The sequence below is a fragment of the Balaenoptera borealis genome, assembly GCF_965194805.1.
Source record: "Balaenoptera borealis genome assembly, contig: HAP1_SCAFFOLD_839, whole genome shotgun sequence".
Lineage (NCBI taxonomy): Eukaryota > Metazoa > Chordata > Mammalia > Artiodactyla > Balaenopteridae > Balaenoptera > Balaenoptera borealis.
Genome location: NW_028123363.1, coordinates 89,963 through 114,488, shown reverse-complemented (window position 1 = coordinate 114,488; position 24,526 = coordinate 89,963). Strand labels below are relative to the sequence as shown.

The 24,526-nt window shown below is 38.9% G+C and overlaps 1 protein-coding gene across 1 annotated transcript in view; it reads right to left on the bottom strand.

Moving 5' to 3' along the window:
* The window catches only part of LOC309621678 (ELKS/Rab6-interacting/CAST family member 1-like), a gene marked incomplete at its 5' end in the record, with an annotated part of 137,754 nt that overhangs the window by 64,533 nt on the left and 48,695 nt on the right, over positions 1 to 24,526 (bottom strand). Inside the window, 2 exon segments of the mRNA XM_082409050.1 lie at positions 11,942 to 12,016; positions 12,018 to 12,110. Of these exon segments, the coding sequence (XP_082265176.1) occupies positions 11,942 to 12,016; positions 12,018 to 12,110 (168 nt within the window).

Below are 24,526 nucleotides of genomic sequence, written 5' to 3'. Positions count from 1 at the left end.
CACACCACAGCTAGAGAAGAGAAAACCTGCCGCCACAACTACAGAGAAGCCCACGCGCTGCAACGAAAGACCCTGCGTGCCTCAATGAAGATCCCGCATGCTGCACCTAAGACTTGATGCAGCCAAAAGTCAATTTAATTAATTAATTCAAAAAGAAAAAGACATCTCTCCAGGAAAATCTCAAGATCCGCCTGTAAGGTTATACTTCAATATACCACCGCAGGTAAATTTCTAAAGTTTCTGATGGAAAATCTTCAAGGCCAGGGGAAAGAAAAACTGAATTCTATTTATCAGTTTCCTAAATAAACTAATAGGACAATAAAGATGAGTATATTCTCTGAAAACCTTCGCATTATGTAAGAAATGGGAATAATTTTCCCAGAGACCAGGTAATAGGAGACATCATAGTAAGAAAGAAAAGGCATTGAGAGACAGAGCTCTACCAGAAATTTTTAGGAATCTGTATTACAAATGTATGAAGTACAGAGGTGAAATTCCAGGGCGTGACCCTCTGGAAAGGACACTATTCCCCTTTTTCATTCACACCGCTCTCTCAGCTTGGGACCTCTTACCCCTTCCCCATCTGCCTAGCAAACTTTCACACACCTTTCAAGACTCGACTGCTAAGACTTCTCTTAGACTCCTTTCACACAAGGTCGAATCCGGAATGCCTTGCTTTGTGCCCACTGTACACCATTTGTATGGTAACTTCTTTAACTGCTACAACTCTGAGACTCTGAGAGCAGAAACCATCCTCTCTGTGTACTTAGCACAGTGCCAGGTGCACAGCAGAAGGCAATGCTGACTGCATGAATGAGACAGCTGAGGACGCCTGGGAAGACTGGGACGCCCACAAGAACATAAAGTGACTGTGCAACTATCAATGCACTCAGTAAGGGGGGAAAGGAGAGAAGCCAAGAAGATTCCAGTGTATAGAAATAGACACACTGCTTAGAAAGCTAGGCCATCGCGTACATCATCATGTGGCTCACATCACTCTAAGAAGGAATTATACAGAATGATAATGAGTCCAATGGACTCAGATTTTCAAGACAGATTTCTTCTGGATGAAGAACAGAGGAGAAAATGGATTTACAAAGGAACTGTACTGTATAGCACAGGGAACTCTGCTCAATATTCGGTAATAACTGAAATGCGAAAAGAACTTGAAAAAGAATAGTTACATATATATGTATAATTGAATCACTTTGCTGTACACCTGAAACTAACACAACATTGTAAATCAACTATACTCCAATATAAAATAAAAATTTTTAAAAAATAAAAAATAAATTAGACCTGCAAACAAACTGGGATTACCAAAAAAAAAAAAAAAAAAAAAAAAAAAAAATCCTACAGACAACAAAAGGAGGTCTTCGAATTGTTTGGATAGACATATCAATCTGATAGAGTTTTCTTACAATATGCCACAAAAGTCTTTTCTGAGCCTATGCAACATTTTATCACCTACATGGGCGTATAAAGAACATATTCATGGGCATCCCCAGTGGCGCAGTGGTTAAGAATCCACCTGCTAATGCAGGGGGACACGGGTTTGAGCCCTGGTCTGGGAAGATCCCACATGCTGCGGAGCAACTAAGCCTGTGCGCCACAACTACCGAGCCTGCGCTCTAGAGCCCACGAGCCACAACTACTGAGCCCGCGCTCTAGAGCCCGAGAGCCACAACTACTGGGCCCGCGTGCTGCAACTACTGAAGCCCGCACACCACAACTACTGAAGCCCGTGCGCCTAGAGCCCGTGCTCCACAACAAGAGAAGCCACCGCATTGAGAAGCCTGTGCACAGCAACAAAGAGTAGCCCCCGCTCGCCGCAACTAGAGAAAGCCCACGCACAGTGACAAAGACCCAACACAGCCAAAAATAAATAAATAAATTTACTTTTTTTAAAAAAAGAATATATTCATAAGGGTTGAAGGCATAAAACTGAAGGAGATAAACAGACTAAATAAATCAAGTTTCAAAAGATTCTTAAAGATTAGAGTCATTGGCTGAATTTAGCAAAGTAAAATGTAATAAAGAACAAACAATATTAACACCTATTAATATATGCATGGTATATAACACTTCATGGGTTCCAAGGTGCTTTTATACACATTACATCATTTCACAACCCCCCCAAAGTAACTATTATACCCTGTCTACAGATGAGGAAACTGAGGGTTAGTGAGTTTTCCCAATACCACATTTCAGGGAGGGCCAAGAACAGAACATTAATCACCTTCTAATCATCTCTCTTGCAACTAGACCCAAAATTCCAAAGAGTACAAGTATGGAGGAAAAATGAGTGTAGAAAAACAACTGCCATCAGAAAAATTAATCAGGGCAAGTAAGAATAATGGGAGGAACAGCAATATTTCACCGAGGAAAATAAGATTTGGGGGCTGTCAAATATAGGCTCCCAATAGCTAAAAAATCATCCTGCTGAAGGAGGATTACACTTGTTCAATACGGCCCAAGCTAATCTTAACCAGCAAATACGATAAGTAGCCAAATTCTGGTTCAAGGAAAGAGGGTCAAAACTGTCCAAGCCATTCATGCATCTTAATTGGACATATCTGAACATAAGCTGAATAAATCCATTTGCCAGACTTTGTAGGAAATTTTCATCCAACGAACAGCTGGGCTTTATCAAATGAGACTCTACATCTGCATCAGACATTGTTTCAAAATATACAAATAAACTTCTAGAGGAAGGTGGTTCTAATTTCGCAATTATAAAATTAGGAATGAATTTAAAGTAAAACACAGGAAAAATTCTTTCTCAATGAAGATAGATATGCAGGTACAGAGCAGGTTTTTTCTAGGCATTTTTATTATTCATAATTAAACAAAAGGAAACATATAAAGTATATAATAAGCACCCATGTACCAGCAAATTAAACAGAAGTAAATCTGCCTCCAGGTATTTTAAATATATTTCAAATATAAATATGTATCTATATGTTATGAAGTATGTTAAATTACACACAAACGCATTACCCATCGTAAGAATGAGAATTACCTGAACTACTTAAGATACTCATATATTCTTCCTTATCCCAACCCTCTTCCCTTCCCTACCTCCAGAAGAAATAACTTTGCTGAATTTTTATCCTAAATATTCCCTTGCCCTAAAACGAAAAGAATAATATATTCCACTGTGTGACTATACCACAACTTACTAACTCAATCATTCTGCCAATAAACATTTGCAAAGTATTTCCTCAGTTCTGTTTTGGTTTTTTCCTTAATCCAAACAAGGTTACTATGAGCATTCTTACATACATCCTGGAGTTCATCTACAGTATATGTATCTGGCAGGGTACCCTTATGTTTAGTAAGTGCTTTCCAAAATAGTTGTACCTATTTAAAAACCCAACAGCACTGTGTGAGAAATTCAGTTGCCACATTTACCAACACCTGATACTGTCAGACTTCTTAATTTTTGCGAACACAGCTTACAATGCTAAGTATAAAATGGTTTCTTAATCTGGTCTTCTTTTACATTCCACTGATTACAGTGAGGGTACATAACTTTTCATATTTATTTGCCATGTATATTTCCTCTTATATAAATTTTATTAACACATACACAGGTTGTACGAAAACATGCATCCTGACCTAAGATACGGGTGCATGCATAAACACCAAAGCAAGCGTTTATTTCTGCGAGGGAATGGAGGGGAATACTCTCAAGAAAAGATATGCCAAAGAACTTTGACTCTGTTTGAAATTTTACTTCCCAAGTTGAGTAATTACCATTACTTATTATGTTATTCTCTATGCTTTTTGAATCTCACAAATAATTAAATTATAAAATGTAAAAAGATAATACAAATGCATGGTCAACAAGCAAGCACCCAGCGGACTTCCCTGGCTGTCCAGTGGTTAAGACTATACTTTCCAATGCAGGAGGTACAGGTTCAATCCCTGGTCAGGAAGCTAAAATCCCACATGCCTCGCAGCCAAAAAACCAAAACATCAAACAGAAGCAATACTGTAACAAATTCAATAAAGACTTTAAAAATGGTCCACATCCAAAAAAAAAAAAATCTTAAATAAAAAGGTACACTTTAAAAAAAAACAAACAAGCAAGCAGCCAGGACCATTCTTGAAAAAGTGTTCAAAGGAGTTCTTGGGGAACCAAGAATTAAATGAAATGTAAACCTTGGGAACAGGTAAGCCATGGTGCTACAAACAGTGGTAAACATTAAATTCACTTAAACACAGAAATAAAGGCTAAACAATATGAATCACGATTACAGAAAAGACTTTTTCCCCTTCGAAAAGCAACACAATGTAAATATGAAAAGCACTGTGGACTCAGCAAAAGACAACAAAGCTTACCAACAAAAATCAGGAAGGGGGATTCTAAACAAACTAAGTATTTTTCATAAAAAGCAGTCAAAGAAACAGAGGCAGATAAATGGAACAGACCAGAAACAGGCCCAGATTTAAACGACAATTTATTTTTGGCATTTCAAATCAGGAGGAAAAAGGTAGATTATTTAATAAATATTATAATGATGACTGGCCACATAGAAGAAGAAAAAGCTGAATCATTAAAGCCAATATATAAATTTTATAAAACAATTTTTAGGTATAAAGAAAAAAGAAACTTTAAATGTACCAGAAGAAAGCATGCGTGAATTACTTAATAACCTTGGTGGGCATAAGGACTTTCTGAGCATGACTGAAAATTGAGAGGACACAGAGGAAAGGACAACTAAATTTGACACATAAATTCTAAAACAAATACCATAAAGGAAGTAAAAAAGAAAATGACAAACAAGAAAATATATTTGTAAAACATGAGGAAAGAGGCCAATTCACTTACTAGGGAACCCCTATAAATCAATAAGGGAAAAAAATAAACCATCTAATAGAAAAATGTAGAAACGACATGAATATGTAGCTTCAAAACGAAGAAAACCCTATGAAAAAATGCTCAACATGCACTCAAATTTAAATAAATATTAAGCAAGAAAGTAGATATTTTTGGAACTTCCCTGGTGGCGCAGTGGTTAAGAATCCACCTGCCAATGCAGGGGACACGGGTTCGAGCCCTGTTCCGGGAAGATCCCACATGCCGCGGAGCAACTAAGCCTGTGTGCCACAACGACTGAGCCTGCGCTCTAGAGCCCGCAAGCCACAACTACTGAGCCTGTGCGCCTAGAGCCTGTGCTCCGCAACAAGAGAAGCCACTGCAATGAGAAGCCTGTGCACCGCAACGAAGAGTAGCCCCTGCTCGCTGCAACTAGAGAAAACCCACGCACAGCAACAAAGACCCAACGCAGCCATAAATAAATAAATAAATAAATAAATAAATAAATAAATAAATAAATAAATAAATAAATAAATGGGGGCACGGAGAGAGAGGAAGAAAGGGAGGGAGGGAGGGAGGAAGGAAGGAAGGAAGGAAGGAAGGAAGGAAGGAAGGAAGGAAGGAAGGAAGGAAGAAAGAAGGTATTTTTAAATTATCTACCAGGTCACTGGAAATTTTTAAAGGTTTGGCAACAAATGTCTGATGAAGCTGTGCAGAAACTCATCTTAATATATAAAAGCATAAGCTTTTTAGAGAACTGGGCATCCATCAGTTTTTTTAGATGCATACAATATCAATTCATGAATGAGGTATGTTTAGTCGTTAATTGTTATGCTACTATATCAAATATATAAACAAGAAAAAACCCTATAAATATCTACTTATACAGCTATAGGACATCAGTTAATTATGGTGCAAGTAAGACACCGAAAACCAAGCAGACGTTAAAAACAATGAGATAAAGCTACATATAAAAAGACACAAAAATACGTTTATTTTTAAACGAATAAAAAAGTATGATCCCACTTGTCTTTTTTTAAAAATGGTGTGTAACATACGTATGCCTATATATGCATAGATATTTTATAGACGAGTATACAAATAATTATTAACAAGTTACATCTCTAAGGAGCTGCACTGAGAGGGTCAAAGGATGGGAAAAGATAAGTTCATTTCATATGCTTTTGTACTTTTGAATTTTTTTTTACCTTGAACATATATTACTTTCATAATTTAAAACTAGCTAATTTTTTAATCCACATTGTCATTTCTTAGTGTCTTTTCTTTAGTTGAGGTATAACTGACAGGTAACACTGTGTAGTTTCAGGTGTACAACATAATGATTCAGTATTTGTTTATACTGCAAAATATCACCACAAGTAAGTCTAGTTAACATCTGTTACCATATATACTTATGAAATTTCTTTTCCTGTGATGAGAACGTCTAAGATCTACTCTCTTAGCAACTTTCAAACATGCAGTACAGTACTGTTAACTATATTTAGTCACCATGCCATACGTAACATCACCAGGACTTAATTATTTTATAACTGCAAGTTTGCACCCTTTGACCCCCTTCTTAGTGCATTAAAATCTAGATTTTAAAACAGTTGAGCACATTTACTCAATATTTCAAATATTTCAAAACAAATATATTTCAAATATACTAGTGATTCTACATTCTGCATAAAAATTAGACAAAAAAAGTTTCAGAGGCTAAACTTTTACAATGATTGTACAACACTCTCCCCCAAAGTATACTTCAGAATTATTTTTTCTATTAAAAAAATAATTGTGGGCACACTAGAAGTGAGTAGCAAAGTTACAGCAACAATCTACAGTGGGAATAACCCAGGGATTTACAGCAAGCCAAAACATTAATACACATTGACCAAGAAAAAAAAAGAATACTCAAGTGTATAACACGTTTTGCAAAGCTCATGTGTTTCCAAGTTCCCAATTAAAAAGCAATATAGGGACTTCCCCGGTGGTCCACTGGTTAAGAATCCGCCTTCCAGTGCAGGGGACATGGGTTCGATCCCTGGTCGGGGGAATAAGATCCCACATGCCACGGGGCAACTAAGCCCACGTGCCTCAACTAGAGAGCCCGTGTGCTGCAAACTACAGAGCCCATGCGCCACAACTAGGGAGAGAAAACCCACGTGCCACAACTAGAGAGAAGCCCGCGCGCCGCAACGAAAAGCTTGTGCGCCGCAACGAAAGATCCCATATGCTGCAGCTAAGACCTGACGCAGTCAAAAACAAACGAACAAACAAAAAGCAATATAGGGGAAGTTTCTACAAGCTAAACACAGTCTAACCATATATCCAGCCATCATGCTCCTAGGTATTTACCCAAATGAGTTAAAAACTTGTGCCCACACAAAAACCTGTATGGGAATGTTTATAGCAGCTTTATTCATAATTGATAAAAATTGGAAGCAACCAAGATGTCCTTCTGCAGGTAATTACATAAACAAACTACAGTACATCAGACAGCAGAATATTATTCAGCGATAAAAAGAAGTGAGTTATTAAGCCATGAAATGAAATGGAGGAATTTTAAATGCATATAGTAAGTAAAAGAAACAAGTCCTGGAAAGGGTGCATACTGTATGATTCCAAATACATGACATTCTGGAAAAGGCAAAACTGTAAACAGTAAAAACATCCGTGGTAGCGAGCTGGGAGAGCGATGAATAGGTAGAACACAGAGATCTTTAGGCCAGTGAAGATACTCTGTATGACGCTGTAATGGTGGATTCATGTCATTATACATTCAGCAAAACCCACAGAACTGTACAAGACAAAGAGTGAAACCTACTGTAAGCTACAGGCTTTAGTTAATAATAATGTACCAATATCGGTTCATCAATTTTAACACATGTACCACACCAATGCAAGATGTTAATAACGGGAAACTGTGGGCAGGGAGTAAATGGGAAAATGCCCTAAAAATAAAGTCTGTTAATTTAACAACAACAACAAGAAGGCAATAGGGGGTATCTCAAAGGCATAGGGAAGGGAAGAGCCCAGCGGAAGGTGCTCGGCTGGGGGTTGTAGTTAAGGTGGGACAAAACCAGGTGACAAGCAAGGAGGAAGGGGGAAGGGCCGCACCACAGCAAACACAGCACTCGTGTGGCCGGGGGGGGCTGCTGACCCCGTGCTCCTCTTGGGGAGCTCACAACGAGCCATTTGTTTGTGTTCTCCGCACTCACGCATTCTCCAAGTCTTGGGAACTGGAACATTTCTCTCTCCCGGCTCAGAAATGATCAGTGGAAAAGGAACCAAAACAAGTACCTCATTATGTGTCAAGATTAATCTGGGAAAACTGTGGGCTGTTGACTGAACTGCTTCTCTTCATCGGCTGGTGCTCTAGCTTTAAAAGTTCCCAGGAGACAACCTGAAATCCAGAGTCTTCTCAAAATAGAAAAGAGTGGGGGAAATTCTGAATACATCACCAAACAGTAAGAGCCTCAAGCCTTTGGAAAGAGCCCAAAGGCCAAAAGCAAGACCTGCAGAGCTCTGTCCACACTGGTGGGTAACCTGATGATTATCTAACAAATTCAGCATGTGTCTACCAGAGTTCCAGAAGAGTGAGAAACCTTGGGATTCGTCTGAGTTAGAACAATCTTTGATTACAGCTGAGTCACCTCTGTGTTCTTAATACAAGTAAGACCTGGGGTCTTTTCACTGTGTCTGTTCATGTGATAAGTGTCGCCCTCCAGTGTGAAATGGAAGGACGCCCTTGTTCTGTGGGGAAGACAACTGTGGAAGAAGGAGCTATGAGTACGGAGAGAGCCACCTAGAATGCCCCCTCCAAACCCGTCGGCAGAAGGCCTCTTCCTGGGGGCCTCTAACAGATCCTGAATGCTGCAGAAGCCCCAGAGGCTTGGGATCTGGGACCTTCCAGGAACTCAAGATCTCTCTTGCTGAGGTCCTTTCCATCACCACATGGACCAAAGTCTTCACCAAAGCCTTTGTGCTTCTCACCGTCTTCCCTACCAGGAAGCTCCACACGCCAGCCAACTATCTCACTGGCTCCCTGGCCAAGACCAATCTCTTGGCTTTCATCTTGGTCATAGCCATCTGCATCACATATACCATCACCCACACCTGGAACTTTGGCCAAATCCTATGTGACATCTGGCTGTCTTCTGGAATCACGTGCTGTGTGCATCTCTGCATCACTGCTGTGGACGTGTACTGGCCATCACCAACATCCTGTAGTACAATAAACGCCAGATATGCGGCCTCCACAGTCACCACTGTCTGGGCCATTTCATCTCCATCCTGTCGCTCTTCTCCCAGATCTCCTACATGATCTACTCCACAGATGGTGCCTTCTACATCCTGTCCGTGCGGCTCATCACCTTTCACACGGCCTCCGGAAGCCACCATATCACCACAGCCCAGCTCATCAGAGTTCACTCTACTCCCTCAACCCCCAGTCTCGCACTCAGCCAGCTCCCCTCTGTCAACCACCTGAAAATCAAGCTTGCTCATAGAATCCTGGAGCAAGGGGATGTTTGCACCTCAAGAAAGGAAAGCCATAATAAAAATAACTATAGCTCTCTTGAGAACCTTTAACTGCCTCTAAACTTACTGTGTTTTCTGGTTTATTTTATGCCGATCCAAAAATTAAAGCTATTTCTATTTTATCAGCAAACAATGGTCCAGGAAACACATCATGAACGTTGAGTCTAATGATGTTAGTACAGCAACTTCTACAACAAAATAAGTAGGCAGAAAGCACTGAAGGCTCTAAGCACTGAAAATGACAGGTATAGAGGCATTATCTTAAAAGAAGCAATAATAATCTAAACCAGTTTTGAAAGTACCTGTGCTACCTATTTGATAACTGTTTTAAGACAAATCAAAGTCTATAACATGACAAATTAGTGAGGCAGCTAGTGTACTAAAAAGAGCACAACTACCGGCCCTCTAGAGCCTACTCCACTGGCCCTCCACGGCGAAAGGCAAAGAGACTAGACAAAGCATAATACACGTCATATTTGTATGATGTCCTGTAGTGTCAAAAAGCTTGAACACATACTACTAATTCTCCCAACAGGAAAGTTGTTGTCATGGGAAAAGCTGCATTTTGGAATAAGACCAACCTTGTGACAAAACCTGAAGCTACCACTTTTTTAGCTAAACAAATTTGTACAAATTTGAACCTCCCTTATGATGTAATATGTCTCGGACTTTGTTGGTTTGGGGCTTGTTTTTGTTTTGGGGGCGGGAAAGGGGAGCATGGGAGAATGGATACCAAGGTATAAAAGTGTTTTATTAGTGAGTACTGAAATAACTTAATGGATTGGGACTAACATTTTTCTATTTCCTTTAAGAAATGGGAGAAGATAGTTCAGAGTGTATTTTGTGAAAATTTTGTTTTAGCTGTACCTCTAAGCATGTATACTATACGTTGACACAGATGAATGTAACATATATTTCTTATTATGTGTCATGGCCTAAAAATTTAGCCACTGATTATAACAGAGCAATCAAGATCTAAAACCCACTCCCAAAAAGTTGCAAGGATTAAACAACATTACAGATATAAAGTGGCTAACATAAGTGCTGCCACTCTATTTTTACAAACTATGATTATTCCAGGATAATGAGGCATTATTTCTAACTTCAAACCCCTGTTCACAGTTATTAAAAACTTTTTTTAATGTTTATCTAGTTAAAAATAAGACGTGCATTAGTTTGAAACAACCTTTGGGTTCTAACCAATGTACTTGTGACTTGGCAAAATCCACCAACATTACAAATGCATATCCTTTCACCCAGCAATTCTACTTTAAGTAATTTACCTAGAAATATACTTCACATATGAATAAACTAAATATGCACATTTTTAAAATGCAGCATCATTTTACATAACAGCAGAAACTTTAAGCAGACTGTCCATCAGTGGAAACCTTGTAATAAACCGTAGCACATCCACACAGGTGCTGTTGGTAACAATGAAGAAGCCCCGGAAGAAGTTTCAAAATATATTAATGGGAAAAAAGGAAAGGAAAGGAAAGGAAAGGGAAATAAAGGAATGGTAACATTTGTGTTTAGAGAAACATTTTTGCTTTATATGGATTATGCATAAAATGTTTATGGAAGAACACAGAAAGAGGTAAACAGAAAAAAAGAGAATACGTATTTGCCTGTGTATATGTAAACTGTGCCTGGAAGCGTATACAAGAAACGGGTAAGGGGAGGTGAGCAGTTGGGGGTAAGGTGAGAAGAACATATGTATAAAAACGTAAAGCAAAGTAGCATCCACTAACAAGATACTACAGTCACCCATCTAGAGTGATCAAATTTTTATGTTTACTCATTGAAAGCAAATGAAAACCAAATTAACAGAGGACAAATATTGAACATGGTCCTCTGTACACAAAAGAAAAGCTGAATTTGAGGTTTAGTGAAGAGAGTTTTATTCCTGGGCTATTGTTAGAGGTTAAAAATAAACTGGGACAATGTCAAATATTTCTGATCTATCCCCTCAGTGGAGAAGAACAATAAATACCAGTGTCTACTGTAACTATTATCTCAAAGGTACCCTTTAATTTAGCTAAAAGGGGGAGGGGAAGACAATTATTAGTACTTCCCTTATTTATTACAGTGTTAGCCTCTTTCCAGTTATGTTTAAGGTAAAATAGGAAAGAAAGTCTTCCTTTCCTTGACATATGTAGATTAGATGTCATTATAGTAGCATGTGTTTCTATTCAAAATTGCAGTCTTGCAAGAATCCCGGCCCACGTACTACACTAATTCATGGCCCTACAGTTGCCATACAAGACAGAAGATTAGGAGAGGTAGAAGAATGCCAATGCAAATACTCTGGCAATTTACAAGGCACTTTTCAGAGACAGTAGCATGGAAAATACTACTGAAGATACCAAACAGTGTTTACTTCGAAAGTTTAAAAACTGAATATACAGAACAGTTTTCACAATCTACCTCCTGCAGCAATGGTTTCAATTACGACCTGCAAAAATATAAACAGAGGAATGAGAGAGAAACTCTGATAGCACTTAGGTACAACTCAGTGGTAGGAATGAGGACGTGGGTCTGATGCGGGACCCTGGGCTCAGAACACCTGCACCTCACCTTCTTCTGAAGGACATTAACTTTCCGCTCCTTCACATCCAGCATGTCCTTGAGGTCATGGATCTCTCCAGCTTGTGGTCCCCTTCTCCTCAGCCATGTCCTGGATTTGTTTTGTCTTCTTATTCAGCATGGTTTCCTTCTCTTCCAAACGCAACCGCAGAGCATCCACCTAAGAATATAACATTTTTACAAATGATTAACTGAAAAGAAAGGAACGTAATTCCTTCCAAATAGATGTGTACAGTTGCCTAAATGATACTTTTAGAGTAAACTTTCATTAGAATCAAATAAAATACCACTCTAAATACAACTGTGACTATTTAGAAATGAAACCCTAAAATTTTGTGAGCACTTCCATGATAAAATAACATTTACATCCGTTAAGTTACGGTGTAATCAAAATAAACAGATCTGAATAAAGGGGACAAAATTGGAGAATTTATATAAAGGGGTTGAGTTGAGCTTTGCTACTTCTATAAAAGTGGTATAATCTATTATGTTTCTCAAATTTAGAATCATTTGGAGGATTTAAACAGAATGCCAGGCCAAGCCACCAGTTTCTAATTTGGCAGGGTTGGGGCTCAAGAATCAATATTTCTAACAAGTTCCCAAGTGATGCTACACTGCTTTAGAAAATCTAAAAGTAGAAAGGAAACCGTAAGCGTCACCAAACATGACACTTGCTGTATCAGAGAATACAATCTAGCTGCAGCTGACAATCCCATAATGCACTTAGAGATCTGTAAGGCAAAGCAAGGTCTACTTTCAGATCTCAAGACTAGTCAGCTAAAGCTTGGTATCCAGGTACCTTTATCACCAAAGTTTCATACCATCCATTAGATATAACTTTAAAATAATTAGAAATCTAATATAAGTACTTATGTTTTCTTCCAGTTTTGAGATACAACTGACATACGGCACTGTGTAAGTTGAAAGTGTACAGCATAATTATTTGACTTCCATGCGTCATGAAGTGATTATCACAGTAAGTTTTATGAACATCCATTGTCTCATACAGATACAAAATTAAAGAAATAGAAAACAACCTTTTCCTCATGACGAGACCTCTTAGGATTTTCTCCCTTAAGGACTTTCACATACAACACACAGCCGTGCTGATTATCTTTATCCTGTTGTGCACCGCACCCCAGTACTTATTTACCTGATATCTGGACGTTTGTACCTTTTGACTGTCTTCATCCAATCTCCCCTCCCCTGATTCCTCACCTCTGGTAACCACATATCTGGTCTCTTGTTCTGTTTGTTTTTCAAGTATAACTGACCTACAGCCCTACGTTACTTCCTGAAACACAGCAGTGTAAGTTGATTTTACTATACATTTCAAAAAGTCTATTACAATACGTCACCACACAATAATATTCCATAGTTACTGACTGTATTCCCCACACTGTACATTTCATCCCCTTGACTCATTTACTTTTGTAACTGGAAGTTTGTCCCTCTTAATCTCCCTCACCTACTTCTTTTCTCTCCCCATCCTCCTGTCCTCTGGCAACTACCTGTTTGTTCTCTATATCTATAATTCTGTTTCAGTTTTGCTATGTTTGTTCATTGGCTTTTTAAGATCCCACATAGACGCGAAATCACACAGTATTTGGCTTTCTCTGTCTGGCTTACTTCACTTATTAGCATAATGTCCTCAAGGCCCATCCATGTTGTCACAAACAGTAGGATTTCCTTCTTTCTCATGGCTGAATAATAATATACACATACACAGACAACATCTTCTTTATCCATTCATCCACTGATGGACACTTAGGTTGCTTCCATATCTTGGTTCATTAATGCTGTAATGAACATAGGGGTGTATGTATCTCTTATAATTAGTGTTTTTGTTTTCTTCAGATAAATACCCCAGAGTGAACTGCTGGATCATACAGCAGTTCTACTTTTAATTTTTTGAGGAATCTCCATACTGTTTTCCATAGTGGCTGCACCAACTTACATTCCTACCAACAGTGCACAAGGATTCCCTTTTCTCCACAGACCACAGACTCACCAGCTCTTGTTATTTGCTGGCTTTTGGATAATAGCCACTCTGACAGGTGTGAGGTGATATCTCATTGTAGTTTTGATTTGCATTTCCCTGATGATTAGTGATGTTGAGCATCTTTTCACGTGCCTGGTGGCCATCTGTATGTCTTATTTGGAAAAATGTCTACTCAGATCCTCTGCCCATTTTTTAATCAAGTTTTTTTTTTTTTTGATGTTGAACTGTATGAGTTCTTTGTATATTTTGGACCCCTTATTGAATATATTATCTGCAAATATCTTCTCCAATTCAGTAGGTGGTCTTTTTGTTTTGTTAACAGTTTCCTTTGCTGTGCAAAAACTATGTAGTTTGATGTGGTCCCACTTGTTTAGTTTTGCCTGTTTCCCTTGCCTGAGGAGACATATCCAAAAAAAATTACTAAGACCGATATTGAAGAGGGTACTGCCTACGTTTTCTTCTAGAAGTTTTATGGTTTCAGGTCTCACATTTAAGTTTTTAATCCATTTTGGTTCTTTGGTTATTTTCTTAAATTAATTTATTTATTTTTGACTGCGTTGGGTCTTTGTTGCTGCACGCGGGCTTTCTCTAGTTGCGGCGAGCGGGGTCTACTCTTTGTTGTGGTGCGTGGGCTTCTCCTTGTGGCAGCTTCTCTTGTTGTGGAGCACGCGCTCTAGGCACACGGGCTTCAGCAGTTGTGGCACGCGGGCTCTAGAGCGCAGGCTCAGTAGTTGTGGCACACAGGCTTAGTTGCTCCGTGGCATGTGGATCTTCCTGGACCAGGGCTCAAACCTGTGTCCCCTGCATTGGCAGGAGGATTCTTAACCACTGTGCCACTAAGGACGTCCTTTTAATCCATTTTGAACTTGTTTTTGTGCATGGTGTGAGAGAGCAGTCCAGTTTCATTATTTTTCATGTAGCTGCCCAGTTTTCCCAACACCGTTTGTTGAAGAAGCTGTCTTTCCCCCACTGTATGTTCTTGGCCCTTTGTCATAGATTAATTGCCCATATAAATGTGGATGCATTTCTGGGCTCTCTATTATGCGCCATTGATCCATGTATCCATTTTTGTGCCAGTACCACACTGTTTTGAATACTGTAGCTTTATAATATAGTTTGAAATCAGGGAGCATGATACCTCCAGCTTTGTTCTTCTTTCTCAAGACTGTTTTGGCTATTTAGGGTCTTTTGTGTTTCCATACAAACTTTAGAATTATTCTAGTTCTATGAAGAATGCCATTGGCATTTTGTACTTATTTTAGAATCTATTCACAGCAAATTTCATTAAACATACTCACACACCAAATTCTTTTGCTTTTTTGCTTTCCCACTAAGGATTTATAATTCAGCAAATAGTTACACATTTGATTACAGAAAAACAGGGAGGTGGGTTTCTTTCTGTTCAACAAAAATGTAACATGAGTCACACATGCAAGCCACTTCTGAAATTTTTAATTTTCTAGCAGCCACATTAAAAAGTGATAAAGGAACAGGTAAAATTAATTTTAATAATATATTTTATTTAATCTAATATATATACACATTATTGTCATTTCAAACCTGTAGTCTATATAAAAAAACTATTAACAAGCTATTTTACGTTTCTGTTTTGTACTAAGTCTTCAAAGCCCAATGCATATTGTAATTGACACGTATGTCACATCTCAATTTGGACTTCCCATGTTTCAAGTGCTCAATAGCCACATGTGGCTGGTGGCTACACACTGACAGTGCACATCTAAGATAACAAGTATGTTTCTACAGAACATCTTTAATCTTGAACTTGTCCTATATTATTTTCCCTGTCTGAATGTAGAATAACCCAAAAAGAAAAAAATAGGTCGGACTTCCCTGGTGGCGCAGTGGTTAAGAATCCGCCTGCCAATGCAGGGGACACGGGTTCGAGCCCTGGTCCAGGAAATTCCCACATGCCGCGGAGCAACTAAGCCCGTGCGCCACAACTACTGAGCCTGCGCTCTAGAGCCCGCAAGCCACAGCTACTGAGCCCGTGTGCCACAACTACTGAAGCCTGTGTGCCTAGAGCCCGTGCTCTGCAACGAGAAGCCACTGCAATGAGAAACCTAAGTTTTTTTAAAAATAGGTAATATGGGTAATGACTCACAGAGAGAATACCAAAACATCAGGAAATATTATTATTACCTTATATCACAACTATATTATTACATCAATAACATATTGAAACTATATTATATCAAAACAATAAGGTATCTGAGAACCAGTACTGTATGTTTAGTGGCACTTACTGCTCAATAAGTATTGTGGAAAATTTCCTAGGAGACCAGTCTCATTTGAGACTGATATAGATAAGCCATCATGTACTTACAAATTATGTTGGACCACGCTGGAGAGGAAAAACATGGAAATAAACAACATTCCACTCTGCTAAACTCTATTTCTCTCAACCACTTCAATGCCACCAGTCTCACCAAGCCAGAAATAGGGGAAGCCGTCTTTTCAGGTCCCATTTATAATTCGTCAGCACAAGTTCCACTGCCCCCTCAATAAACACTCTTGCACCTGGAATTTTCCTCTATTCTACTTTAATTAATGATACAGGGTAAACCTTATTACATTCTGGAAAGGTCCACCTAAGAACTTTCAAACTCTGAAAATCTTATTTCTGAAACACGGTTCTTTCCTTTCTTCTACGCCTACTAAATCTACTCTTTGTCCATAGTATAACCTCTGACCTATCATCCCTAACTTTTTGTTATTCACCTCCATTCTGGTTTTATTTGTTTTTCTCCCAGCCTGAGCAATCATTTCAAATACAGCCTCACATCATCTTTTTTTTTCCAGTCATGTTTATTTTTTACAAACCTTTACTTCTGTATTAAACAGTTTTCTCCATTCTACCCTCAGACTTCTGAACCTTCCTGCACATGGTCATGTATATGCTTGCCAAGCACATACACAGTATATCAAAAGTCCTCAGAATTCTATTCTCAAGCATCGTATTTTCTTCCCTTGTATTTTCCCTGTGGAAAATTTCAATTTCCCATGGTAACCGGCAAAACCGGTACTTTGAGAAGAAAGCAGACCCAAGATCTCAAAGCTAAAAAGAAGTGATGGAGCATGGATTTAAGATTAAATGGTCTGTCTTCAGATCCTAAGCTCTTAACCACTAATTCTGTAAGATTTCATATATGTAAAATTCTAGAAAATGCAAACTAATTACAGTAACAGAAAGCAGACCGAGGGTTGCCTGGATATGAGGGAGGAAGTGGGGAGGAGAGAAGAATATCAGGGAGAGGCAGAAGAAAGGGGTTACAAAGAGGTACAAGAAAACCTTGGGGACAGGTGTTCTTTATCTTGACCGTGCCATTGGTTTCAGAGGTGTATGTGCCGAAACTTACCAAACTGTACATTTTGAATATATGCAGTTTATTTGATGGCAATAAATTTGATTTTTTTAAGTAAGCAAAATTAGAAAGCATGGTATTAGAACAAGAATAAACCAACAGACGTTTGCCACAGAAATGCAAGCCCAGACACACACACTCACACCATTTAGTGACCCATACACATATAAACAGAGGTGACACTGTAATCAGTGAGGAAAGCACAGAGTATCTGATAAACTGTTTTCAGACAACTGGCTACCCATACTGAGGGAGGGGGGAAGAACCCTGACTCATATCATACACAAAAATGAATTCTAGATGAATTAAAGCTTTATATATAGAAAGCAAATCTTTAAAACTTTTAGAAAGAAAGATACTGTTTAAGTATCTTTTAAGACAGGGCAGCATGGAAGGATTTTTTTTTTTTTAAAGACCCAGAAAGGATACATAGTAAAGAAGAAATACTGGTAAAGCCAACTACGTTAAAATTCAAAACTCCTACACGTCATTTACCATCTTAAAATGTTTTAGTATTTTACCTATATTTTAAGTGCCTGAAATAGTTCTTAGTAAACATACTACTAAGGAAAATAGAGGCATATTTATACTAACTTTTTTTTTTTAATTTATTTTATTTTGTTTATTTTTATTTTTGGCTGTGTTGGGTCTTCGCTGCTGTGCACGGGCTTTCTCTAGTTACAGCGAGCAGGGGCTACTCTTCATCGCAGTGTGTGGGCTTTTCATTGTAGTGGCTTCTCTTGTGGCAGAGCATGGGCTCCAGGCGCACGGGATTCAGCAGTTTTGGCACGCAGGCTCAGTAGCTGTGGCTCGTGAGCTCCAGAGCGCAGGCTCAGCAGTTGTGGCGCACAGACTTTGTTGCTCCACGGCATGTGGGATCTTCCTGGACCAGGGATCGAACCCGTGCCCCCTGTATTGGCAGGCGGATTCTTAACCACTGCGCCACCAGGGAAGTCCCTACACTAGCTTTTTAAAATGTTGATATTTTGTGAACTGGTCAAAATAAATATGATGCAATACTGAACTTCAAGTTTCAAAATGTATGACCATTTACAATCACTCCAAAAAAATTAAATACCTAGGTCTAAATCTAACAAAACATGTATAGGCTCTGTATGCTGAAAATTACAAACGGCTAATGAAAGCAACTGAAGAAGATCTAAATGAGTTCTTCCCATGAATAGTATATGAAATGGAAACTTGACATGTGTAAAGATAGCCAATCTACTTAAATTTTTCCTCAAAGATGAGGAAAAAGAAAAGATTACTCAGCAGTGACCAAAAAAAAAAAAAAAAAGTGTTTTACTGACAAACAGTAGAACTACAATAAGCCAAGCCCAGCGAATCCAAAAGATGTTACGTTACAAATTTCCAGTTTTGGTGCCTGAATTCAGCACTAGAGAGTTCAGAGCAAGAACTAAAATCCAATGCAGAACAAAGATGGAATACATGATCACCACTGAGTTCTCCAATGGTCCTTTCTAAAGTGCAAGGTGACAAAATTCCTTAAGTTACCCCCAGTTTTCCTTCATCTACCTATTAAAATCAGAAACACTCCACTATGCAAAGAAGGAAAAAAGGTCCAGAAGGGAAATGTCAGAACAGACTGAATAATTATTCAATAGGGAGAAAAGAACTGCCACCACAGAGCGAAGATTCTTGTGAATAGGAAATTCAACGACCAGGCTGTCGAGATGCCAGAAGAACTCACTGACCCTTATCCACCTGGCGTTTGTTGAGGCTCAGCTCCAGCCGGCCTACGTGGCTACTAGTCCCATCTGACAGCATGAGATGTGGCTCCTATTAGTGAACCCATTACAGGGCATCCATCAGCCAGGGCGAGTCAAGAGGGAGCTCCTTGAACCCTCTGACCCGCTGCACAGTTAAAGAGGTCAAAGTCTTAGAAAGTACACATGCCAGAAATCTAAAAATAAATAAATCTCATGCCAAGTCATTTCTACCTAATTCCTACATTCTAGTTTGTATTCTGTATACTATATATTCCACTTCTAATATGTATTCTATATATCCCAATAACCACAAGCAAAAGAACAAAGCAACTCACCTTAAAAACATTTTACCCAATACCCTTGAAATACACTATTAAATTCTTATTGCAGAAGTCAAAAGCCCAGACATTTAAACCTGTAGATAAGCTTAAACTGCCTTGTCTCTCAGTTCTTCTCAGCATTAATTTCAGAAAAATGAAAGGCTTTCCATCTGTGGGTCAGGAATCAGAACACAGCAGGAAAACGTCCCTCATCACTTCTAAGTGTTTCTCATTCTGATGGGACCAATGTCTCAGGATAATAACTGTGAGGCCTCATATTGCTGCTTCTTTACCAAAAGTACCCAGATGCCCCAGCTGCACTTTTACGTTAGATCCCTGACTCTGCTAAGTGACCTGGAAATGGGCCTGCACGAACCACTCATAAATACCCGCATGCCGATTTGAGGGAATGTCAGGTATGAGACCCACAAGAATTGGTGACCGAAAAAGGTAAAGAATGAAAACTCCTGTTATAAACATACAAACCTTTGGTGTTACTGCAGTGGGAAATGCAGGTTTTGATATTAAAAATATTTCGTATCACAAATATTAGCCACAGAAACTACCCAAGCCCACAGTCTAATTACTAAGTGATCTTTTCAATTCAAATCACCTGTGTACACTTTTTCTTGATCTGCTTTTTCATGCAATGCAGAATTTAAATGGGCTAGTCTGGAGAGCTGAGATAAAAATAACCACAAAAACCACTTTGCTACTACTAGATTAATTGCTCTGAATTCTACACTGATCTTCTGGTTTGGTGTGAACTAAATTCAGAGTATAATTTTGCGTGAGGTCCGTATTTTGCAAACCACAAAAAACATATTCAGGAAAACCCCTCACAGACTAGCAGGACACACAGTCATCACCCTAACACCATTCTTGGCAGGAGGAATAAGACCTTTTTTATTCACATCAACTGAGCTGGAGGAACAGCATCTAACCAGCTTGCCAAGCATCAAGGTCTGTGGCAAACAGGTTAGGCCAACTTCAACAAAATCAGAAGGTTTTTCCTCCACAAGACTTTCTCTACCAAAGGACATGAACAGAAAAATGGCTACCTTGCTGTTTGGCCTTTTACTTCTGACCACAAAAGTATTAATTATCTCAACCCATCTTAACCTTCTTTTGTTTTACATCAATAAACAGATCTACCTAAGAGCACATTAGCACTAGTAACTGCATGCCAGTAACAATGGCATGTTTCCTATAATTCCTCTTTTGCAATTATATGACTCACTGCCTTTCTAACTCTCTGACCACACCTTTTCAGTTTTCTTCACTGGATCCGCTGTCATTTCCCCCTCTTTACATCTCACTCGATACAACCTTCCTCTGGAGAAACCAATTCATCCCTAAGGCTTTAGCCACTACCCCCATAATGACAGCTTCCTAATATTTATTCCTAGCCTATTCCTAGCCCCAACCAGTTCTAAAAACCTGAGATTCTAACAAAAGTTTCTGCTTTCACTGAATATTTAGTTTAGAATGAGCTTTTTTTGTTTTAACCTTTTCTTTGAAAGGACCTTTAAAGATCACCTAATGTGGTCACACATAAATGTAAGTTAAATCTGAGTACTGTCTACTATATTATTTTCTGCATTTTTCCTGTATTTCATAAATTTTTTTTTTAATTTATGTATTTATTTATTTGGCTGTGTTGGGTCTTTGTTGTTGCACGTGGGCTTTTTTTTAGTTGCGGCAAGCGGGGGCTACTCTTAGTTGCGGTACGCGGGCTTCTCATTGCGGTGGAGTCTCTTGTTGCGGAGCACGGGCTCTAGGCGCGTGGGCTTCAGTAGTTGTGGCACATGGGCTCAGTAGCTGTGGCTCACGGGCTCTAGAGCGCAGGCTCAGTAGTTGTGGCGCACGGGCTTAGTTGCTCTGCGGCATGTGGGATCTTCCTGGACCAGGGCTCGAACCCGTGTCCCCTGCTTTGGCAGGCGGATTCTTAACCACTGCGCCACCAGGGAAGTCCCCATAAACTTTTAAAAAGGTAAATAATCTAAACTACTCCTAATTTTAAAGCTGAGGAAATCAAAGCCGAAACTAAGTGACTTGCCGAAGATCACTAAGTATAATTTCCTATCACCACATCTCCCACTGTTCCCATCTAGAAAGGAGGATGACTGAAGGGCGTTGGGTCATGAGGCTGAGAGTGTACACAAGCAGACCTTTTTAAAAGGCTATTTCAACTGCACTGAGTTCTGTCTGACATCCCAACAACAGGTTGAAGAGCTCAGAGAAACTTGCAAAAGGCCACAGGCAGAGATGTGTCATTCAACAGTGCACAGTTTATCTGTACAAAGGTGGGGAGAGGGCTACAAAGTTATCATCTAAAAAAACCAGTGGTGATATTTTAAACCCACTGATATTTAATATTCACCTCCAAATTCAGATGAGAACTTCATAATTTAAAAAATCTATTCTAGCCACATTAAACATCTATTCTAACCTTAGGAAGTTGGTATTATTATTCTTCTCAGTGACAGACGAGAAAATGGAGGATTACAGAGGTAAGATAACTCATCCAAGGTCACATAACTAATAAATGTAGAAGGCTATTTCAAGCCTAGGTCTGACTCCAAAGCCCATGCTTTGACCACAGTGCTACTAAATCCAGACCACCTCTGTGAAGGTCAACCGATTAAAGGAGATGTTCATAAAACTGGAGCAATTCCATAGATACTATACACTGTACACTGCCCAACACAAAAGGACCTCATTCCATGGACCCTGAACAGGAAAAACACCAGGTCTTTTCCCACATCCCGTTTTTCCTTCAAGAATTTTAAAATTTAAAAAAAAAACAAAACCAAAAAACTCCTGAATCCATGTTCTTTTTCATATGTGCTTAATTTTGTGATTTGAGAGCTGGATGAAAGTCTAGGGTAGCTTCAGAGAGGAGGATGAGATCGATAAAGAGCAATTATAGGGGGCCTCCCTGGTGGCGCAGTGGTTAAGAATCCTCCTGCCAATGCAGGAGACACAGGATCGAGCCCTGGTCTGGGAAGATCCCACATGCCGCGGAGCAACTAAGCCCGTGCGCCACCACAACTACTGAGCCTGTGCTCTAGAGCCTGCGAGCCACAACTAATGAGCCCGTGTACCACAACTGCTGAAGCCTGCAAGCCTAGAGCCTGTGCTCTGCAACAAGAGAAGCCACCGCAATGAGAAGCCTGTGCACCACAACAAAGAGTAGCCCTTGCTCGCCGCAACTAGAGAAAGCCCGCGCGCAGCAACGAAGACCTAATGCAGCCAAAAATAAATAAATAAAATTATTTTTTTAAAAAAGAGCAATTATAGGAACAGAAAGATAGCAATTATAGAAATAGGTGAGAACTTTCAAAGAGCTGGTTCAAACTGTCTTTTATGGGATCCAACAGGAGAAAGCTGCTTTGGAAAAAGTGAGCCTTGTCAAGTGTCACCAGAGTAATTTAAGAAAAAATAGCAAATCCTGATAAACAGGCATATAACATTCATATAATCACCCCAAATTCAAAAGGAAGTTAGCTTTTCTACTGTTATCTTTTAGAATGAGACCCTTATATTTGAGCAGTAGTCCTAATAACTTACAGGGGTAATTGCTGAAACTCAGTTAGTCCTAAAAACAAATATAAAAACCATCCAAGAATGACCACAAATACAGTCTTTGTTCTCTATGGTACAAGAAACCAATCACAAGCCCATCTGTGTGAGACCTAGCTAATAAGAACACTATTTCAGAGGGGGGTACAAAGAGAAGGATGGGTTGCCAAGGGGAAGAAGTCATCTATTAGACTGTGACAAGCTTTTAAGTGTTTGCATTATCATTAACCAACTGCCTGGTTCCCTGGTTCCCACACCTGCCACCTCCATCCAAAACTATCACAGCAGCACTTGCCAACAGGCTCAGCTCCAAAACACTGGCGCCCTCTTCTGATCCTTTTGTAGTACTGCATTCATACCAGGCACTGATGTGAAAATCTCTAATAAAGCCACAAATTAATAAATTTGCAGGTAACATTTTTCAGATAATTCTGTATTTGCAATTCCCTGAATAAACCTTAATTTAGCTTGATAAAAATGTTAAATAGCAGACCTTCTACATAAAATTTATGCCAATGAAAAGAAAAGCAACAATGTTCTCTTACCGTTTTAACAGTTTACATATATTAGCTGATAGTATTACAAGAATTAGAAGGATGCCAATAACTGACAGACAAAGACCTTACTATGTGCCAGGCACTAGGAGTGAATAAATTAGTTTAATGCTAACAACCTAATGAGGCAGGAACTCCTCTTCATCTTACAGGTGTAAAACGAGGCACAATGAACTTAAGTAATGTGCCCAGGACCCTGCACCTGGTAGCAAGTGGTAAAACTGAAGTTCACACTCAGTAACTGTGACTCCAGAGCCAGAGCCTTATCTACCCCAAAATATCCCTCTGAGGTATCATGATAAAATGAAACGTGATCAAAATAGAAAAAGTATAAGTTGTAAGGAAAATTATAAATACATCATCCAAATCTCTCATTTTCAACAAAATCCCTAACTGTAAAAAAATAAAATACTACATGAAACATTTTGGTCATTTTCCCATTCCTCCTCGCTTGAAGATTCTGAACTTCTGGGTCTAAGATGTTTTTATGCCTTCTTTTTACTACCCATTCCTTTCTTCATTACACTATGCCTTTATTTATCTATTATCTTGTTCTTGAAAAGAAAAGAAAAAATTAATCCATACTATACGCTTTATTTTTCTTCTATACAGCAGAACTGCTTACCTATTCCTACCTAAATTCTCTATTTCATTGAGATCTTTAGAAAATATTTTCCTTAAGACAGTAAATCCAAATAGCATCATCAATTCCTTCTCATTGCAAATATGATAGATTCTCATCTGCCTGGAATTATTTAGTGTGTTCCTACCTCTAATCAAGGCTGGCAGACTAGATAATCTTCTAACATTTCTAAAAATGCTAACTTTATTTTCAAACAGGACATGAAGGCACATGTCTAATAATCTGCAGTTCAAAACAAGATTTATCTCAAACATTTCTAGATTCCACAGTTTGCCTACTTAAAGCTATTCATAATACCAAAAATTAAGGACACTTAATAACCCAACACAGGCTGACCAAGCTCACTCCCATTCATGACT